This window comes from Myotis myotis, unplaced genomic scaffold, assembly GCF_014108235.1.
Source record: "Myotis myotis isolate mMyoMyo1 unplaced genomic scaffold, mMyoMyo1.p scaffold_m19_p_9, whole genome shotgun sequence".
In the NCBI taxonomy this organism is placed as follows: Eukaryota; Metazoa; Chordata; class Mammalia; order Chiroptera; family Vespertilionidae; genus Myotis; species Myotis myotis.
Window position 1 is genome coordinate 59,535,623 of NW_023416401.1, and position 20,882 is coordinate 59,556,504.

A 20,882-nucleotide genomic window follows, 5' to 3' on the forward strand; every position below is an offset into this window, starting at 1 on the left:
AAATATAATGAGTAGAGGAATGTTTTCTCCCCTTTTATAAGGCACAGTTTTGGTGAGCAGCTCCAAACACCACGTTCTGTTTGTGGCCTGTCTCATGTTGGCCTGAAGGTCTGTGGTAATTTTCACCACCAATAATGCGAAAGCCAAACTTCCAGGCTAGCAATTTCAATGCCTCTAAGTATTTTCCAATTATTTCCAGAATAATTAGGAAAGTATGAAAATATTTTACAAAACAAAGTTCATTTTAATTAACTTATATTTAAAAAGTGTACGTCAGAGAGTTCCATCTACAGCAAAGGCTGAATAAGTGGGCTATTACAGATAAACTTCTTGCTGAGAACAATTGGAAAATGTAGATAATTATTATTTTCTTAAACATCAATTTGAAGGCATAAAAAAGCTACCCAAAGCAATGAGAATTTGCTGGCCCAAGATCTGGAAGAAAAGAGAAGCCAAGGAAAGTGAACCTGGTGTTTGGGAAAACTTATCCTAAAGATAGTTATTGATTCCAAAAACAAAGGCAGCATTGAGAAGCTGAAAGAGCTTTCAGCAATTTCCCAGCTTTGAATGGCAACACAAAAATTATAGTAAAGAGCCTGAAAAGAAGAAAGAGCCCTGGTAAACATCCCAGGTTTTCTACTGAGACCGTGATCGATTTCACCCTAGGACAGGGATGGCGAACCTTTTGAGCTCGGTGTGTTAGCATTTTGAAAAACCCTAACTTGCCCTAACCGGTTTGGCTCAGTGGATGGAGCGTCGGCCTGCGGACTTGAGGGTCCCGGGTTCAATTCCGGTCAAGGGCATGTGCCTTGGTTGCGGGCACATCCCCAGTGGGGGGAGTATGCAGGAGGCAGCTGATTGATGTTTCTCTCTCATCGATGTTTCTAACTCTCTATCCCACTCCCTTCCTCTCTGTAAAAAATCAATAAAATGTATTTAAAAAAAAGAAAAACCCTAACTTAACTCTGGTGCTGTGTCACATATAGAATTTTTTTTATATTTGCAACCATAGTAAAACAAAGATTTATATTTTTGATATTTATTTTATATATTTAAATGCCATTTAACAAAGAAAAATCAACCAAAAAATGAGTTCGCGTGTCACCTCTGACACGCATGTCATAGGTTCGCCATCACTGCCCTAGGATAAGGGTAATTGACTAGCCCTGATAAAGACTAAAGCCCAGCTTTGCATTAAAAAAAATGTTTTTATTGATTTTTTAGAGAGAAAGGAAGAGGGAGAGGGAGAAACATCAATGACAAAGAGAAACATTAATTAACTGCCTCCTGCGTGCTCCTTACTGGTGATCAAGCCCATAACCTGGGCATCAGTGCTCCGACCAGGAATCCAAGTGACTTCTTGGTACATGGGATGATGCTCAACCAACTGAGCCATACTGGCCAGGGCCCAGCTTTGAATTCCTGAAACATTTATTAGATAAAGGTATGTAGCCCCTAAGCTTTCTGATTGATAGAAACAAAAGTAATCCCTCTCTGAAGGGAAATAACATCATATAGAACCTCAAATCAATTCTGAAGTTCAGCGAGTTTTTTTGTTTTTTTAAAAAATTGATAATGTGGTTCTAAAATTTTTATGGGAATGCGAAGTGCTTAGGACCTAGAATAATCAAAATGATATTGAAAAAAGAAAACCAAAGTTAGAGTACTTATATTTCTGAGTTCAAGATTTAGTATATAATTACATCAGGCTTAAAATAGAAGTAGATAGAAATAGATTAATAAACAGAATCAAGTCCAGAAGTAAACCCAGATATATAGTTAATTGATTATCAACCAAGACACCCAATCAATTCAATAGGGAAAGGAAAGTCTATTTAACAATTTGTGCTGAAACAACTGGATATGTCTATGGGAAGAGGATTCTGACCCCTTCTGCACTCCATATACAAAAATTAATTCAAGATGGATCACAGACCTAAATGTAAAATTTAGAACCATAAAGCTTCTAAAAAATATCTTTGCAACCATAGAGTAGTCAAAGCTTTTTAGGCATAACATAAAATGTACTAATCATAAAAATAAGTGAAATATTGAACTTCAAGAAAATTTTGCTCATGAAAAGAATAACCATTTTGAGAATGAATAATCAAGCAACAGACTGAGGGAAAAATACTCCAATACATTCATGTGGCAAAAGATTTGTATTAACAACATACAAAAAACTCCTACAGGATAACTCCAGGAAGATGGTGGAGTAATAAGTACAAGGAATATGCCTCCCCACCTACACAACAACTGCATTGAAAGAATCTGTCTAATGCAACTATGTGGGAACTCTGGAGTCTACTGAAGGTTACAACTTCCAAGGAAAGTCTAGGGGAGTAAATTGCTGTTAATTTTGGCTTTTACACAGTAGCAGCTACCTGTGGCAAACAGCTATTCGCCTGTTCTTGGAGGAGCTCTCACATAGCTTGCAGGAACCAGGGTGGGCAAAAAGGATCCTATCCTCCTTTGTAGACTGAACAAAGAGATGATTCATGAACCTGGTGGGACAGAACAGGATGGTGTGAGATTCCATCATGATACTCAAAACAGTGTGCAATTTAAAACTTACAAATTGTTTATTTCTGGAATCTTCCATTTAATACTTTTGGACTGTCGTTTGCTCTGGGTAACTGAAACTATGGAAAGCAAAACTGTGGTTAAGCCCTGACCAGTTTGGCTCAGTGGATAGAGCGTTGGCCTACGGACTGAAGGGTCGGTCCCAGGTTCGATTCCAGTCAAGGGCATGTACCTTGGTTGCGGGCACATCCCCAGTGGGGGGTGTGCAGGAAGCAGCTGATCGATGTTTCTCTCTCATCGATGTTTCTAGCTCTCTATCCCTCTCCCTTCCTCTCTGTAAAAAAAAAAAAAAATCAATAAAATATATTTTTAAAAAAACTGTGGTTAAGCAGAACTGCTGTAAACCAATGAGATCTAACAGACATACAGAGGACGCTCGTCACAAAAAGAGTATAGGTCTTCTTCTCAAGGGCTCATAGTACACTTTCCAGGATAGATAATATGTTAGGACACAAATTAAGTCTCAAGAAATGAAGAAAGATAGATGTCAAACTCTCTTCTCCAATCACGACGGGATAAAGTTAAAAAATCAATAAGGGAACATCTGTAATACTTTCAACAATAAAGATATATTTTTAGGATCAATAATATAAGTAAAACTAGAAAATAAAAAAACTGGAAATTAAACAACACACTTTTGATCCATTCAACCAATGGATCAAAGAAGAAGCCACAGGGAAATTACAAAATACTTAGAAACAAATGAAAACAAAAACACCACATACAAACATTTATGGGAAGTAGCAAAAGCAGTGTCAACAGGGAAATTTATAGCTATAAATGCTTACATTAAAAAATAAGAAAGATCTAGCTGGGTTTGCTCAGTGGATAGAGCATCGGCCTGCAGGCTGAGGGTCCCAGGTTTGATTCCAGTCAAGGGCATATGCCTGGGTTGCAAGCTCTATCCCTAGTGGGGTGCATGCAGGAGGCGGCTGACCAATGATTCTTTCTCATCATTGATGTTTCTAACTCTCTCCCTCTCCCTTCCTCTCTGAAATCAATAAAAATATATTTAAAAATAAAAAAATAAAAATAAAAAATATCTAGATAGTGCCCTCGGTGGTCCTAGATCTGTCTCTTGCTTCAACAGTGTTTGGACAGAACGGACCCAGGGACGCTCCTTCTTCCAGCCTCTGATCACTCCCCAGTGTCTTATCCAGTCACCATCTTCAGAACCACCTCAGACACCAGCCAACACACCAGGTTTTTTTTCTTTCCACCTTACCTCCTTATTGTTGGAAAGTCATGAGCTCCCAAATTCGTCAGAATTATTCCACTGAGGTGGAGGCTGCTGTCAACTGTCAACCACTTGGCCCACCTGTATCTGCGGGCTTCCTACACCTATCTCTCTCTGAGCTTCTATTTTGACTGCGATGATGTGGCTCTCCAGGGCATGGGCCACTTCTCCCGTGAGTTGGCTGAGAAAAAGTTTGAGGGTGCTGAGCATCTCTTAAAGATGCAAAACTAGCAGGCTGCATTCTCTTCCAGGATGTGCTGAAGCCTCCCCAAGATGAGTGGGCAAAACTCAGCATGCATGGAAGCCACGTTGGCCTTGGAGAGGAATCTGAACCAGGCCCTTTTGGAGCTGCATGCCCTGGATTCTACCTGCGCAGACCCTCATCTCTGTGACTTCCTAGAGAACCACTTCCTGGATGAGGAGGTGAAACTCATCAAGAAAATGGGCAACCACCTGACTAACCTCCACAGGCTGGCCGGCCCCCAGGCTGGGCTGGCCAGTATCTCTTTGGAAGGCTCACTCTCAAGCACAACTAGAAGCCTTTGGAGCCCAGAAGCTTTTGAGGGGTCCCTCTGCATTCCTCTGGTGTTTGGCTTTTGCCTGAGTCTCTCCCCCTAACTACTAGCCATTCTTTTAGTCACCCTGAAGCCCTCTCCTATGCATTGAAACAAATAAAAACAATAAAGCTGCTTGCAGCAATAAATAAATAAATAAATAAATAAATAAATAAATAAATAAAACAAGATCTTAAATCACAACTTAACTTTACAACTTAAGGAACTAGAAAAAGAACAGACAAAACCAAAGCTAAAAGGAAATAATGAAGATTAGATCAGAGATAAATAAAATAAGTAATGGAGCTCTGAAAGATTGCGGGTTTCATTCCCAGTCAGGCCATATACCTAGGTTACTGGTTCGATCTCCCATCCAGCATGTTCAGTGTATAGAGTTTTGGCCTAACAACTGAAGGGCTCCCAGTTCGATTCCGGTAAAGGGCACATTGGGTTGCGGGCTCAGTCCCCAATGGGGGATGTGCAGGAGGCAGCTAATCAATGATTCTCTCTCATCATTGATGTTTCTCTCTCTCTTTCTCTCCCTCTCTGAAATCAATGAAAATATCTTTAAAAAATAAAAGCAATAAAAAAGAAAAACAATTGAGAAAATTAATGAAGCAAAAAGTTAGTTCTTCAAAAAGATTAAAAAAAAACTGATAAGCCTTTAGCTAGATAAAGGGAAAAAGAGAGAAGACTCAAATTACTAAAATCAGAAATAAAAATGGGGCCCTAGTTGGTCTGGCTCAGCAGATAGAGCGTTGACCTGCGGACTGAAGGGTCCCAGGTTCGATTCAGGTCAAGGACACATGCCCGGGGTGCAGGCTCCATCCCCAGTAGGGGGCATGTAGGAGGCAGTTGATCAATGATTCTCTCTCATCATTGATGTTTCTAGCTCTTTCTCCCTCTCTCTTCCTCTTTGAAATCAATAAAAATATATTGTTTTTAAAAAGAAATAAAAGTGGGGACATTACTGTGAATTCTACAGAAATAAAAAGAATTTAAGCACTGTTTATGCCTGGTTTTCTCTAAAGCTGAGATGGCAACCCAGTACCTCCTCTCTGGAGAGTGTAGGGTTGCTATTGATCACATGGCATCTTATAAGCTGCACATTAGTGATGTTTATTTACCGATGGCTTGTTATTACATTGAAGGCCCAGGAGAACCTCTTTTTGCCACATTCTTTGAAGACCAAGCTGAGGTGAAGAGGGAACATGGAAAGCAATTCATAAGATATCTAAGAGTACGTCAGAGTAAAACCTGCTGTTGGGTAATTAAGAGGCCTGAGAGATAACTGGGGAACTGGCATACAAGCTCTAGAGTCTGCTCTGGAGCTGGAGAATAAGTTAACCAAGCTCCTGCTAGACACGAAGACCATGGCTTCTGCAACAGTGAATACGATCTCTTATGCTTCTTGGGAAAGTACCTGGATAGATAGAAGAAGAACACAAACTACCTGGAATGCAGCTTGTATATCATAAAGAATTAGAAAAGCAGGCCCAGGAGGGGGAAGTCCCATTTAAAAAGCCTGCTGAAGTGTTTGGTAAATAGACCTAACATCTGAAGGCGATAGAGCGAGTCTTCCTATTGTAGTAGGTTACAAAATCAGCTACTTAAGAATCTTAATCTTCTCCATTTGACAGAAGACTGCTTTCCTTCATTGGTGTGTGAACAAATAAATCAGTTTTTGCATTATAAAAATAAATCCTAGCTGTAACCGGTTTGGCTTAGTGGATAGAGCGTCGGCCTGCGGACTCAAGGGTCCCAGGTTCGATTCTGGTCAAGGGCATGTACCTTGGTTGCGGCACATCCCCAGTCGGGGGCGTGCAGGAGGCAGCTGATCGATGTTTCTCTCTCATTGATGTTTCTAACTCTCTATCCCTCTCCCCTCCTCTCTATAAAAAATCAATCAAATATATTTAAAAATAAATAAATAAACAAATAGATAAATAAATCCTATATAATAAAACCCTAATATGCAAATTGACCAGCCAGTAGAACGACCGGTTGCTATGACGGGCACTGACCACCAGGGGGCAGATGCTCAATGCAGGAGCTGCCCCCTGGTGGTCAGTGCGCTTCCACAGAGGGAGTGCCGTTCAGCCAGAAGCCAGGCTCACAGCTGGCAAGTGCAGCAGGAGCCTCTCCTGCCTCTGTGGCAGCGCTAAGGACCCCTTGGGGGATGTCCGGGGAGCAGGCCTAAGCTGGTAGTTGGACATCCCCCGAGGGTTCCCAGACTGTGAGAGGGCACAGGCCTGGCTGAGGGACCCCTCCCCCCCAGGCACAAATGTCATGCACCAGGCCTCTAGCAAATAAAAAGAATTTAAGATAGTTCTATGAACAATTATATACCAACAAATTGAATAACCTTGATAAAATAGACAAATTCCTAGAAACACAAAACTTACCAAGACTAAACCACAGTGAAAAAGTAAATCTGAATAGACCTATTACTAGTAAGGAAATTGAATAAGTAATAGGCAATAGTGTGGAAAAGGCCTGAGGAGGGATGCAGTAATCAAGATAAATAAGATGTAGAGGGGTAGGGGGAGTTATTGGGGGAAGTGGGGAAGGGACATCTGTAATACTTCCTTTTCTGTTCTTATGTAATACTTTCAACAATAAAGATAAATTTTAAAAAATAAAACAGATTTAGTTCAAATAATAATTTAAAAATCCCCTAGCCAAAAAAAAAAAAAAAAGGCCCCGTTGGCTTCACTGGTGGACTCTACTAAACATTTATTTTATTTTATTTATTTATTTTTTAAATATATTTTATTGTTTTTTTACAGAGAGGAAGGGAGAGGGATAGAGAGTTAGAAACATCAATCAGCTGCCTCCGGCACGCCCCCCACCAGAGATGTGCCCGCAACCAAGGCACATGCCCTTGACAGGAATCGAACCCAGGACCCTTCAGTCCGCAGGCCAACGCTCTAAACACTGAGCCAAATCGGTCAGGGCTCTACTAAACATTTAATATTGCCAATCTTTCTCAGACTTTTCCAAAAAATTGAAGAGGAGGGAATACTTCTTAACTCATTCTATAAGGCCAGCATTACCCTGATACCAAAGCCAGAAAAAGGCATTACAAGAAAACTATAAACCAATATCCCTTATGAACACTGATGCAAAAATCCTCAACAAAATATTAGCAGACCAAATTCAGTAGCATATTGAAAGAATTATATGCCACGACCAGGTGTAATTTATTCCCAGAATGCAGGAATAGTTCAATATAAGAAAAACCAATCAATATTATACACCACATTAACCAAATAAGGGATAAAAACACACATGATCATCTCAATTGATACAGAAAACAGAATTTGATAAAATTCAACACTCTTTTATGATAAAAACACTAAAAAAAAAAAAAGTAGGACTAGAGAGAGACTACCTCAGCACAATAAAAACCACATATGAAAAACCCATAGCAAACATCATCCTCAATAGTGAAATACTGGAAGCTATTCCTCTAAGATCAGGAACAAGGCAAGGATACCAAATCTCACCTCATCTACTTAACATAGTCCTGAAAATTACAGCCAGAGCAATTAGGCAAGAAAAGAAATAAGAGGCACAAAATTGGAAAGGAAGAAATAAAATTATTTCTGTATGTAAGTGATATAATCTTATATGTAGAGCACCTTACAAATTCTACATGAAAGAACTATTAGAACTATTACATGAGGTCAGCAAAGTAGCAGGAAAAAATTAACACACAAAATCAGTTGCATTTCTGAGAACCAAGATGGCGGCATAGGTTAACGCCGGAGTTTGCTGCTTTGAACAACTACTTCAAAAGTGAAACCAAAAAACGGAAGGGACATCACCCAGAACCACAGGAACGCTGGCTGAGTGGAAGTCCTACAACTAGGAGGAAAGAGAAACGCATACGGACACTCAGAGGAGGCGCAGTGCTGAAGTCAATTTCTGAGGTGCGGAGTGCCCGAGCGGGCTGGCGGCAGAGGGCGCGGTTGGAGTTTTCAATCGGGAGGGAGTCGAAGACTCTGAGCTCCAGATCCGGGCGAGTCTTTAGGGACCCAGACTCAAACGGGAGAAGAGGGACTGTCTGGCTTCGGTCAGAGCGAGTGCAGCTTTCTCTCCGAGCTTTGCAGCAGGTGCTGGGACTCAGAGAGGCAGAGCCCCTGGGGACAGGACTGAAAGCCGGCAAAACTGCCCTCTCCGGCCCACCCTGTTGATCCTGTGCGACCCGCCCCGCCCAAGCCCTGCACAGAGGCTTTTGCTGGATAGCCTCAGGCAAAGGCTAGATTAGCACCTCCCTAGAGGACAGAAGTTCTCTCACTGCTGACACAGCTGATTCTCATAGCCACTTGGCCTGGAGGTCAAACCCTCCCTGGAATTAGCTACAACAATCAAGATTTAACTATAAGACTGCGCACAAAGACCACTAGGGGGTGCACCAAGGAAGCATAACAAAATGCGGAGACAAAGAAACAGGACAAAATTGTCAATGGAAGATATAGAGTTCAGAACCACACTTTTAAGGTCTCTCAAGAACTGTTTAGAAGCCACCGATAAACTTAATGAGATCTACAAGAAAACTAATGAGACCCTCGATCTTATATTGGGGAACCAACTAGAAATTAAGCATACACGGACTGAAATAACGAATATTATACAGACTCCCAACAGCAGACCAGAGGAGCGCAAGAATCAAGTCAATGATTTGAAATGCGAGGAAGCAAAAAACACCCAACCGGAAAAGCAAAATGAAAAAAGAATCCAAAAATGCGAGGATAGTGTAAGGAGCCTCTGGGACAGCTTCAAGCGTACCAACATCAGAATTATAGGGGTGCCAGAAGATGAGAGAGAGCAAGATATTGAAAACCTATTTGAAGAAATAATGACAGAAAACTTCCCCCACCTGGTGAAAGAAATGGACTTACATGTCCAAGAAGCGCGGAGAACCCCAAACAAAAGGAATCCAAAGAGGACCACACCAAGACACATCATAATTAAAATGCCAAGAGATTAGGGAGAACCAAGATGGCGGCATAGGTTAACGCCGGAGTTTGCTGCTTTGAACAACTACTTCAAAAGTGAAACCAAAAAACGGAAGGGACATCACCCAGAACCACAGGAACGCTGGCTGAGTGGAAGTCCTACAACTAGGAGGAAAGAGAAACGCATACGGACACTCAGAGGAGGCGCAGTGCTGAAGTCAAATTCTGAGGTGCGGAGTGCGCGGAGCGGGCTGGCGGCGGAGGGCGCGGTTGGAGTTTTCAATCGGGAGGGAGTCGCAGACTCTGAGCTCCAGATCCGGGCGAGTCTTTAGGGACCCAGACTCAAACAGGAGAAGCGGGACTGTCTGGCTTCGGTCAGAGCGAGTGCAGCTTTCTCTCTGAGCTTTGCAGCGGGTGCTGGGACTCAGAGAGGCAGAGCCCCTGGGGACAGGACTGAGAGCCGCCATAACTGCTCTCTCCGGCCCACCCTGTTGATCCTGTTCTACCCGCCCCGCCCAAGCCCTGCACACAGGCATTTGCCGGATAGCCTCAGGCAAAGGCTAGATTAGCACCTCCCTAGAGGACAGAAGTTCTCTCACTACTGACACAGCTGATTCTCATAGCCACTTGGCCTAGAGGTCAAACCCTCCCTGGAATTAGCTACAACAATCAAGATTTAACTATAAGACTGCAAACAAAGACCACTAGGAGGTGCACCAAGGAAGCATAACAAAATGCGGAGACAAAGAAACAGGACAAAATTGTCAATGGAAGATATAGAGTTCAGAACCACACTTTTAAGGTCTCTTAAGAACTGTCTAGAAGCCGCCGATAAATGTAGTGAGATCCTCAAGAAATCTAATGAGACCCTCGATCTTATATTGGGGAACCAACTAGAAATTAAGCATACACGGACTGAAATAACGAATATTATACAGACTCCCGACAGCAGACCAGAGGAGCGCAAGAATCAAGTCAATGATTTGAAATGCGAGGAAGCAAAAAACACCCAACCGGAAAAGCAAAATGAAAAAAGAATCCAAAAATGCGAGGATAGTGTAAGGAGCCTCTGGGACAGCTTCAAGCGTACCAACATCAGAATTATAGGGGTGCCAGAAGATGAGAGAGACCAAGATATTGAAAACCTATTTGAAGAAATAATGACAGAAAACTTCCCCCACCTGGTGAAAGAAATGGACTTACAGGTCCAAGAAGCGCGGAGAACCCCAAAGAAAAGGAATCCAAAGAGGACCACACCAAGACACATCATCATTAAAATGCCAAGAGCAAAAGATAAAGAGAGAATCTTAAAAAAAGCAAGAGAAAGAAACTCAGTTACCTACAAGGGAATACCCATACGACTGTCAGCTGATTTCTCAACAGAAACTTTGCAGGCCAGAAGGGAGTGGCAAGAAATATTCAAAGTGATGAATACCAAGAACCTACAACCAAGATTACTTTATCCAGCAAAGCTATCATTCAGAATTGAAGGTCAGATAAAGAGCTTCACAGATAAGGAAAAGCTAAAGGAGTTCATCACCACCAAACCAGGATTATATGAAATGCTGAAAGGTATCCTTTAAGAAGAGGAAGAAAGAGAAAAAGGTAAAGATACAAATTATGAACAACAAATATGCGTCTATCAACAAGTGAATCTAAGAATCAAGTGAATAAATAATCTGATGAACAGAATGAACTGTTGATTATAATAGAATCAGGGACATAGAAAGGGAATGGACTGACTATTCCTGGGGGGGAAAGGGGTGTGGGAGATGCGGGAAGAGACTGGACAAAAATCGTGCACCTATGGATGAGGACAGTGGGTGGGGAGTGAGGGCGGAGGGTGGGGCGGGAACTGGGATGAGGGGAGTTATGGGGGGAAAAAAAAAGAGGAACAAATGTAATAATCTGAACAATAAAGATTTAAATTAAAATAAATAAATAAATAAATAAAATGTAACATGGAAAAAAAAAATCAGTTGCATTTCTATACAATAAAAATGAACAATCTGTGCCAAAAACGGTTTGGCTCAGTGGATAGAGCGTCAGCCTGCGGACTGAAGGGTCCCAGGTTCGATTCCGGTCAGGGGCATGTGCCTGGGTTGCGGGCACATCCCCGGTGGGAGATGTGCAGGAGGCGGCTGATCGGTGTTTCTCTCTTATCGATGTTTCTGACTATCTCTCTCCCTTCCTCTCTGTAAAAAAATCAATGAAATATATTTTAAAAAAAATTAACAATCTGAAAAGGAAATTATAAAAACAGTTCCATTTACAATAGCATAAAAATAATAAAATACTTAGGAGTTAACTTAACCAAGGAATTATAATACTTGTATAATGAAAACAACAGAGCATTGATAAAAGAAATTTTAAAAGATAAATAAAAGGAAACATTCCATGTTTATAGATTGGAAGACTTCATATTGTTAAAATGCCAATGCTATGATCTCTAGGTTCATAGGTCAACACTCAACCACTGAGCTAGGATGGCCAGGCTGAACACAAGTTTTTAAGGGGGCACCAAAAAAAACCCCTCAGTAATCAAGATAAATAAGATGTCAATGCAATATTTTTTTAAATAACCATGAAAAAAAATCCATGAACAAAATACCAAAATTTTAACCCTGGCTGGTGTGGCTCAGTTGTGCACCCGAAAGATTACTGGTTCAATTCCTTATCAGGGCACATGCTCCGGTTGCAAGCTCTATCCCTGGCTGGGGCCCTGCAGGAGGCATCTGATCAATGTTTTGCTGTTACATCGATATTTCTTTCTTTCTCTCTCCTTCTCCCTTCCCTCTAAAAATCAATTTTAAAAAAAATCTTAAAAATATATAAGTAAAGATAGGCATCAGTATTTCTGACTTTTGCCGTAGGCTCCAATATGACTCAACAGTGTTGTGGGAAATGATATTTGTATACAACAAGTATCTATAATACTTATAGAACTCTTAAAGATCAATGAAAATGTCAGACAATCCACCAGAAAAGCAGGTTCAAGACTGAAAGGTATTTTATAAAACAGAATAGCCAAGGGCCAATAAATACATTAAAAGGTGTTCAACTTCATCAGTCATTAAGGAAATAAAAATTTAACTCAAAAAGCATTCCACTACACATCCATCCAAATGGCTAAATGCAAAAGACAGACAATGCCAAGTATTGGTCAGGATGTAGAAAAAAACAGAAGTCTCAGACATGACTGGTGGGAGTGTAAAATGATACAATTACTTTTTTAAACTGGCAGTATATATTAAAGCAGAACTCACATATCTTATGATTTAGCAATTCCACTTCTAGATAATAGCCAATAGGAAAACAGTCATATGTTCATCAAAAAACTATTCAAGCCCAACTGGTGTGGCTCAGCGGTTGAGCATCAACCTATGAACCAGGAGATCATGGTTCAATTTCCAGTCAGGGCACATGCCCGGGTTGTGGGCTAGATCCCCAGTGGGGGGCATGCAGGAGGCAGCCGATTAGTGATTCTCTCTCATCACTGATGTTTCTATCTCTCTCTCCCTCTCCCTTCCTCTCTGAAATCAATAAAAATTAAAAAAAAAAAAACTGTTCAAGAATGTTCCTAGTAGCACTGTTCATAATAGCCCTCAATCAGAAACAACCCAAATGCCCACTAAGGTAATGGATAAATAAATAGTGGTATATTAATTCATGAAATACTATATAACAATGAGAATAGAGAAAATAACACAATAACATAAATGAATCTTACAAACCTAATATTAAGCAAAAGAAGTTACACATAAAAGCATATACACATATGTGAAGCCCTCCAAACAGGCAAAACTTAATTATGGTGTTAGAAGTCAGGTTAGTGGTTACCCTTGGAAGGAAAGGGACTAAAAGAGGATATGATGGGGGCTCCGAGTGTTGGTAATGAACTATTTTTATTATTTTTTATTTTATTTTATTACTATTGTTTATATACTTTTATTGACTTCATGGAGGAAAGGAGAGATAGAAACATCAATGATGAGAGAGAGTCATTGATCGGCTGCCTCCTGCACGCCCTGGGGATTGAGCCCCCAACCCGGGTTATGTGCCCTTGATCAGATTTGAACCTGAGACCCTTCAGTCCCAAGCCAATACTCTATCCACTGAGCCAAACCGGCTAGGGGTAATGCCCTATTTTTAGATCAAGGTTCAGTTTTTCAGGGTGTGTTCATGTGGAAAAAATTCATTGAGCTGAAGACTTTTTCCCCAATAAAAACAAAAAATTTTTCAATAAAATTTTACGTAAGAGAAAACAAAAGTGAGTTCAGACCAGTCAGGAGCCCAGGGAAGAGGAAGATGAGGATTAAAAAACTTAAGCGATCAAGTGAGAAAGTCGGGTATCATAATGCACTTTCTCTCTCTGGCCCCACTCCTTCCCCAGCTATGGCAGATACTTTCAGTTGTAATTTTATCCACAAAGGCTAAGGGAGGCTAGTCTTTGTCTTCCTATTTGATATACAGGAGGGTGGCAGCCCTGAGGAGGTCAGCGACGAAATTAAAGCCTCACAGGCAGTTAGAGGTGGATGCAGGATCAAAAACTGGCCTCCTAATTCCTGCTTCTGAGTTTTGTTACCAGGGCCTGCTGCTCCTGTGAGTCAGGCCACCTGACCACAGGGAGGTTAGGCTCCAAGCAGTGAATGCTTTGCCTCTGTCTCCCTAATTTATAGTGATGCCAAAGATGGAGATGGTCTCCTAATTTATTTCACAGTTGAAATGAGAAAGCAGAAATCTAGTCAGTCATCATATGTACACTTTCCTAGAAGCAAATGTCAAAGAGTACAACTACAGGACATAAAGAGCCGTTTTAAACGAACATCTCTGCCTTCTAAAAGCCCCATCACTGACTGTGTATTGAAAGAGGCCTGCTGGCCCTTGAGAGCAGACCTAACCAAGGAAGAGGGAAGCACATAATGCCTAGAATCCTGTCTGTAATGACTGTTTCTAAAGAAGTGAGTAGACTCACACTTTTCATCCTTCCATCTTTTTGTTTTGTTTTGTTAATCCTCACCCGAGGGTATTTTTCCATTAATTTTTAGAGAGAGTGGAGGGGGAGAGAAAAGCATCGATGTGAGAGACACATTGATTGGTTGTCTCTGGGTTAAGCATGCAACCAAGGTATATGCTTTTGACTGGGAATCGAACCTGGAACCCTTCAGTCCTTGGACCAACGCTCTATCCACTGAGCCAAACCTGCCAGAGCCCTTTCATCTTTTAAACAAGATTCAAATTGTGGTTTACAATGTTTTGAATCTAGTACTTTGTTTCAAGCTGAGTCTTCTTAAAAACACCTTAAGAAAAAAAAAGTAACGGTCTCAATTTGGGTTATACATTTCCTTATGTCCTTGAATTTGCAGCGCTCCAAAGCAAGGCAATCTGGCATTTGGTTTCTGAGACCCACAGGTCTGTTTTTCAAAGCCTCAACCTGACAGGGACCGAAACTAAATACTTCAACCTACAATTTACTTCTTTTGAGGTAAGGGTCGGTCTCCTTTCTACATCTGTCTGACAGGATGTTTAAGTGACCAAATCAAAAGTCTATAATGGCTCCCACCCCCATTCCTGGTAATTACCATTGCATAGGGCCTTCCTGCTGAGGGCTGTGCCCAAAAAGAAGCTACCAGTGTTAGTGCCCCGATCCTTAATGAGATCCATGTTGTTTTACTAGTAGCAGAGGAGACACAGATCCACTCCCTTCCTTCAATGCGAGTCAGTTTTTTTAAAAATTTCACAGCAGTTTGACCACATGAACTATCTCATTCTCAGAGGCTCAGCTGGGAGATCTATAACTTCATGCTTCCAGGATACAGTTGCATTAATCCCTAAACTTGCTCTTCATATCGTCCCTTGTTGTCCGCTCATTGTAACATGGCTGCTCCCTCCATATAAAGGTTCTTCTTTCCTCCACGTATCTCAACAGAGCTCTGCATTCTGGTACAGTGAAGGGTACAGACCTGCAGCCTTCTCTACAAGGCATGGGCAGGGGCCAGCTGCTTTTACTATAATTTAGGTGGTTAAATATTTAGGAAAATTCTGCACGCAAATAAGAAACTGTGATTCTGAAATTCCAATCAGCAGAATGTACCAGGCAAAAATCATCTAAGCACTGAGGGCTTGGGTAGACTTTTACAATAGAAGAAGCAAATAAACAAAAAATAGAAGATGAGGAGGAGAGAGGAAGAAGAAGGATGAAGAAGAGACGGTGAAGGAGAAGAAATTGAGCCAATAGATAGCATTCTAAGCATAAATATCATACTGTATCAAAACACCCGCCGAGAAAGAGAAAGAGAAAGAGATTTCTTCTCCCCACACTGGGCTCACCTCTCACTATACAGGGCCCTCTCCCATGAATTGTAAGTAGCCGCTCTCTGTGGTCGATAACATAATTCCAGATCAGAAGAAGGATTCTGAAATCAAGATGTTTTTAGATCAATGGTTCTCCATGGAATCCGGAGATCTCTAGTGGGTCTGCAAAGATTCTCCCAATTGTTCTGTGGGCTGAGTCAAAATGCAAGACACAGAAGTGTGTTGGGTGATTCTGCCCCCCCTCCTCCCGAAACATATTTTCCACTGCAAATTTCAATCAAAATGTAAAAGTACCAAAGAAACATGTTTAAGAGAAGTTACAGGGATTCAGCAAAAAACACTTCAAAAGTATGGGTTTTTTTTTGTCAACTGTAATTGAAAAATAAAGACAAGTGCCATATGATTTCACTCATATGTGGAATTAATGAACTGAACTACCAAGCAAAATAGAGACAGACTCTGAGAGAGCACGCAGACAGCTCCAGGGGTGGGGGCTGGGGAAGGGAGGGAGAGGATGGGGAAAGGGATTAAGAAGAGAGAGAGAGAGAGAGAGAGAGAGAGAGAGAGAGAGAGAGAGAGAGAGAACTCATGGACATGGACAATAGTGTGGTGATTGCGGGGGTGGAGAGGATGGGTGGAGGTGGAAAAGGACATAGAGGGGATAAATGGTGATGGGAAAAAAATAAAAAAATTAAAAAGTGGGCTTTTTGTTTGTTTGCTGGCTTGTTTATTTGATCTAGTAAGTAGGTGTAAATAGAGAAGAATCTTTTGTTCTGCTCAAGTAATTTAAGGAGCAAAAATCTTGAGACTCATCAGGCCAGATGAAAAAGTGGACCTTGCAAAGCACATCTTTTTGAAGGGAGGAAAGTCAGGAGCTCAGGTGTGGAGTAAGGAAGGGGACTGTCTATTGCAGCTGCAGTTTAAGAAGATCTGCTTTTCTTCATCCTAGCTCCATCGCAAGTTAACCTCAGGAAAGCCTGTGCTGCTGGAGAGGAGTTTTATGAGTTATCGAATGACCTATTTGATAGCCGTATAATACAACAAAGCTTCCCGGCCATCTAGGCTGCTCAGATGCTATGAGATAAAATGTACTTATGGTTAGATTGGCCTTTTCCTCTCTACCAGAGCAACGTGCACATTTAAGCTGTTTGTTGGACCAATTTGCACAGCCATAGTTTCTTGGATTTCCAAACAGATGGGTTGCCTACACTGCAGGTAAACAGTGTGGAAGCTGTAATTAAAATGAACTTGGAAGCGTCTAATTGGATTTTGCTGATGTACTTACAACACCATTTACAAATTCAGATAATTCAGTCATATGTGTAAAGTATCCTGTGATAATTCAGCTACCTTCCTGAATGGCCCAGATGCTGTTAGCCCTCTTGATCCTTTGATGGAGACCAGACCGAGAATAAAGGAAGCAAAGTTCTTTTCATCTTACTTGATTGATCAGATGAAAACAACTTGTTCACTCTTTGAATGTGATTGAAAAAAACGAAAGAAAAAAACCCAATCCCAACATCTGGATGGAATTATTACATACCTCTCTGGGACCCTCTGGTTCTTGAATGTTTTGACTAATGGTTCCCTTTCCAAAGTCTGTGGAGGCTCAATGACTCAACCTGTCAGAGAATGATACTTTGCTATCAGTTACTGCAAGTTGGTTTAAATAGGTCGTCAAGATGCTGTAGCTGTGACCAAATCCCTGGCAGGGGCAGATGAGGCAGTACATGCCACGTAAGCACACTCATGTGTTTCTGTGTCGATACCCAGTGGGAAGGGCATGGTTCTTCTGGAGAAATTGGGGCTCTCTATTGTTTTGCATATTGTATTGTCCTAGCCTTAGAATCTGCCTCCATGGATACACTTTCCTCATTAGGAGAAGATCTATGTTTGATTCCTTTTATGGCTAATGTTTCTGGATCCCTAGGGTATAGCAGAAAAAGGACCAGAGTATCAGAAGACCTGGTTTCAGCTCCAACAACAAGCTCTGGGATTTATTTTTATTTTTTTAAATATATTTTCATTGATTTCAGAGAGGAAGGGAGAGGGAGAGATAGAAACATCAATGATGAGAGAGAATCATTGATCGGCTACCTTCTGTATGCCCCCTATTGGGGATCGAGCCCGCAGCCCATGCATATGCCCTTGATTGGAATTGAACCCACAACTGTTCAGCAGTCCACAGGCTGATGCTCTATCCACTGAGCCAAACCAGTTAGGACAAGCTCTGGGATTTTAAGCTAATTTATCTGCCTTCACTGAGGTTCAGTTATACATATGGTTCATATATATATATAATTGATTTCAGAGAGGAAGGGAGAGGGAGAGATAGAAACATCAATGATGAGAGAGAATCATCGATTGGCTGCCTCCTGCATGACCCACACTGGAGCATGTGCCCTGACCAGGAATGGAACTATGACCTCCTGGTTCATAGGTCAACACTTAAACACTGAGCCACGCCAGCCGGGCTGAGCTTCAGTTTCTTTGTAAGTAATGTGGGTAAGTAATATCCTCAATGGAGATACTGGAGAATGAATTGAGATAATCTACACTAATAAAAGAGAAATATGTAAATTGATCATCACTCCGCTACACCCACCAGCCAATCAGGACGATTATGCAAATTGCCTCAACAAAGATGGTGGGTTAATTTGCATACATAGGCACGGAGCGAAGACTGAAGGCTCCAGCCTACGTGAAGACTGAAGACGACTGAAGACTGAAGAGGCTTGGCTTCTCTGCTGTCGCCAGACCAAAGGCCTGGATCCTGGGTGCCAGAGGGAAACTGGTGCCGGCAGTGGAAGGAAGGCCTATTGTGCAAATCTTTGTGCAACAGGCCTCTAGTGGTATATAAAGTGCTTAGTGGGGCCCCATGCACATGAAGTGTGTATGAATCTGGGGGAGCACATTGTGCCAAAGGAGGGCTCTGCTTTGAGAGAGGAAGACTTCACAATTATAATGAGAGCCCAAGGAAGGGTTTCTATTATTGTCAAGTTTCCCTGTTTTACTGCAACTTTTTGTAGGATGCTAGTTCTTAAGGTGGAATGGTGGAAAAAGCAATTAACTGGAAGTGAGGTCATTAATATCCTAGTCCTGATTCTGGTAACAACAGAGCCAGATAAGTTTGGGGAAGTCATGAAATTGCTTTTCTCACCTATATAATAATGATTCTCATACTTTACCTTTCAAAGCATAGTATTATTATAAAGCTTAAATAAGATGGAGCTTATACAAAAACATATGAGACATATAAAAATATAACTTATTTTGGTCAAAAACTTCAAAACAATCTGGCCAATCTAGCAGAGTCTAATACACTCTGACAAGCTTGTCTGAAATATGATTTAACCCTGTTTCTGTGGCTGAAGTATAAGTGGCAAGTCCCCCACTGAACTTACCCAAATAGCCAATCCCTTGGATTCTGTGAGTAGTTCTTAAAGGACAATGAGAAAGAACATCAGGGGATGAGCAAAGGTTTGGTTCCAGCTTTTCTTTTTTTTTTTTTTTAAATATATTTTATTGATTTTTTACAGAGACGAAGGGAGAGAGATAGAGAGTTAGAAATATCGATGAGAGAGAAACACCGATCAGCTGCCTCCTGCACATCTCCTACTGGGGATATGCCCGCAACCCAGGTACATGCCCTTGACCGGAATCGAACCTGGGACCTTTCAGTCCGCAGGCCGACGCTCTATCCACTGAGCCAAACCGGTTTCGGCAAGGCTCCAGCTTTTCTAAATCTCCTGTGAGGGCATGGTTGAAGCTTCTAGAACCAGGGCTATATCTTTGATGGCTGTGAGGAACTTGTTTGGAGCCAAGGGCTTCAGGAGTTTGCTCCATGCTCTGATCTTAGCATATAGTGGAGCAGGTCTGGGAAGCAGGGAGGGTGGTCGTACAACTTTGGGAAGCTTAACATAAAGTCCCACCCTCAAATCACTGATCATCCACAACCGTTTAAACATTCACTTGCAACAACAGCCTAGACCAGGGGTGGGCAAGCTTTTTGACTCGAGGGCCACAATGGGTTCTTAAACTGGACCGGAGGGCTGGAACAAAAGCATGGATGGAGTGTTTGTGTGAACTAATATAAATTCAAAGTAAACATCATTACATAAAAGGGTACGGTCTTTTTTTTTTTAGTTTTATTCATTTCAAACGGGCCGGATCCAGCCCGCGGGCCGTAGTTTGTCCACAGATGGCCTAGAAGGATAGTCATCCTCTTTACCAGACCTGTTGTTTTCCTTCCCAGGCAAGAAATAAGTGAAGAAGAACGCTAGGAAAACCTATATTTGTCTTATTTTTTGCTTTTGCCTTTTTTCTTTAATGACTCAGAATATTGCAGAATACTGTACCTGCCCTGAGTGTACAGTTCAAGGGAGAGGTTTATGGAGCAGGCTCTCAACTCTGAGGCATGAAGGCTCTCCCCACTTCTCATAGCAAAGGGCTGCCTGGAATGTCTCTCCCATTTATGGGTTTGCCCGAACTGTAAAGCTAAAGCATCTGCTCCAAACTCTTCTGCGTGGACATGGGGACATTTGGACATAGATCTTTCCCCCCAAATGCTGCCTTTTACATGGAGCCACTGAAGTGGTGGATTGGGGTTGGAGGGCAGGGAGGCAGTAGTAGACAGTGAGAAAAGAAATCCACCTTTTCTTAGGTGGCTATCCCAGTGGCGGGCATGCAGCATCTCCTCCTCAACTTGTCCATAAACAATACCTACTCACGTATTGGTAAGGACAGGAACCCACTGGAACTAACACAAGCCCCATCATTTGAAGTCCCCAAGCAGATCCAAGTCCAGGCTTGCCACACTGGGTACATGTAAAAGGGGTCATCAGTATGCATTTCTTTTTAATGCTTGTGGCAATTCTACCTCAGAAGCAACTTGGAAAAAATAAAAAACTCCTTCTTAGAGAACCTGCATCTATTTAGATCCAGAGTAAACAAGTATATAAAGGGCGGCTTGCTCAGTATTTCTAAGATGTGGGGTTTGTCAGTTCCTTAGAGCAGTGGTCGGCAAACTCATTAGTCAACAGAGCCAAATATCAACAGTACAACGATTGGAATTTCTTTTGAGAGCCAAAATTTTTAAACTTAAACTATATAGGTAGGTACATTGTTATTAACTTAATTAGGGTACTCCTAAGCTGGCCTTTGCTAAAAACGTCCTCAATCTGATTGAGGTACGTTCGCTGAGGTCGACCCCTTCCAACTCTCCCATCC

General features: G+C 41.6%; 1 protein-coding gene across 19 annotated transcripts in view; it reads right to left on the reverse strand.

Annotated features, from left to right (window-relative positions):
- The window catches only part of LOC118663450 (agouti signaling protein), a 104,433-nt gene that overhangs the window by 62,358 nt on the left and 21,193 nt on the right, over positions 1-20,882 (reverse strand). For 10 of the 19 annotated variants that reach the window (XR_004970051.1, XM_036323096.1, XM_036323092.1 and 7 more), the window contains one exon: positions 2,385-2,504. The exons of 4 other annotated variants lie outside the window; for them this stretch is intronic. Coding sequence is in view for 9 of the 15 variants with exons in the window: in XM_036323096.1 (XP_036178989.1) it covers positions 2,385-2,504 (120 nt within the window). In the remaining 6 variants the exon portion in view is untranslated. Of the gene's footprint in view, positions 1-1,261; positions 1,423-2,098; positions 2,505-15,668; positions 15,846-17,196; positions 17,276-20,882 lie in introns of those variants that run through there. 5 more of the 19 variants (XR_004970047.1, XR_004970045.1, XR_004970046.1 and 2 more) reach the window with 5 other exon arrangements.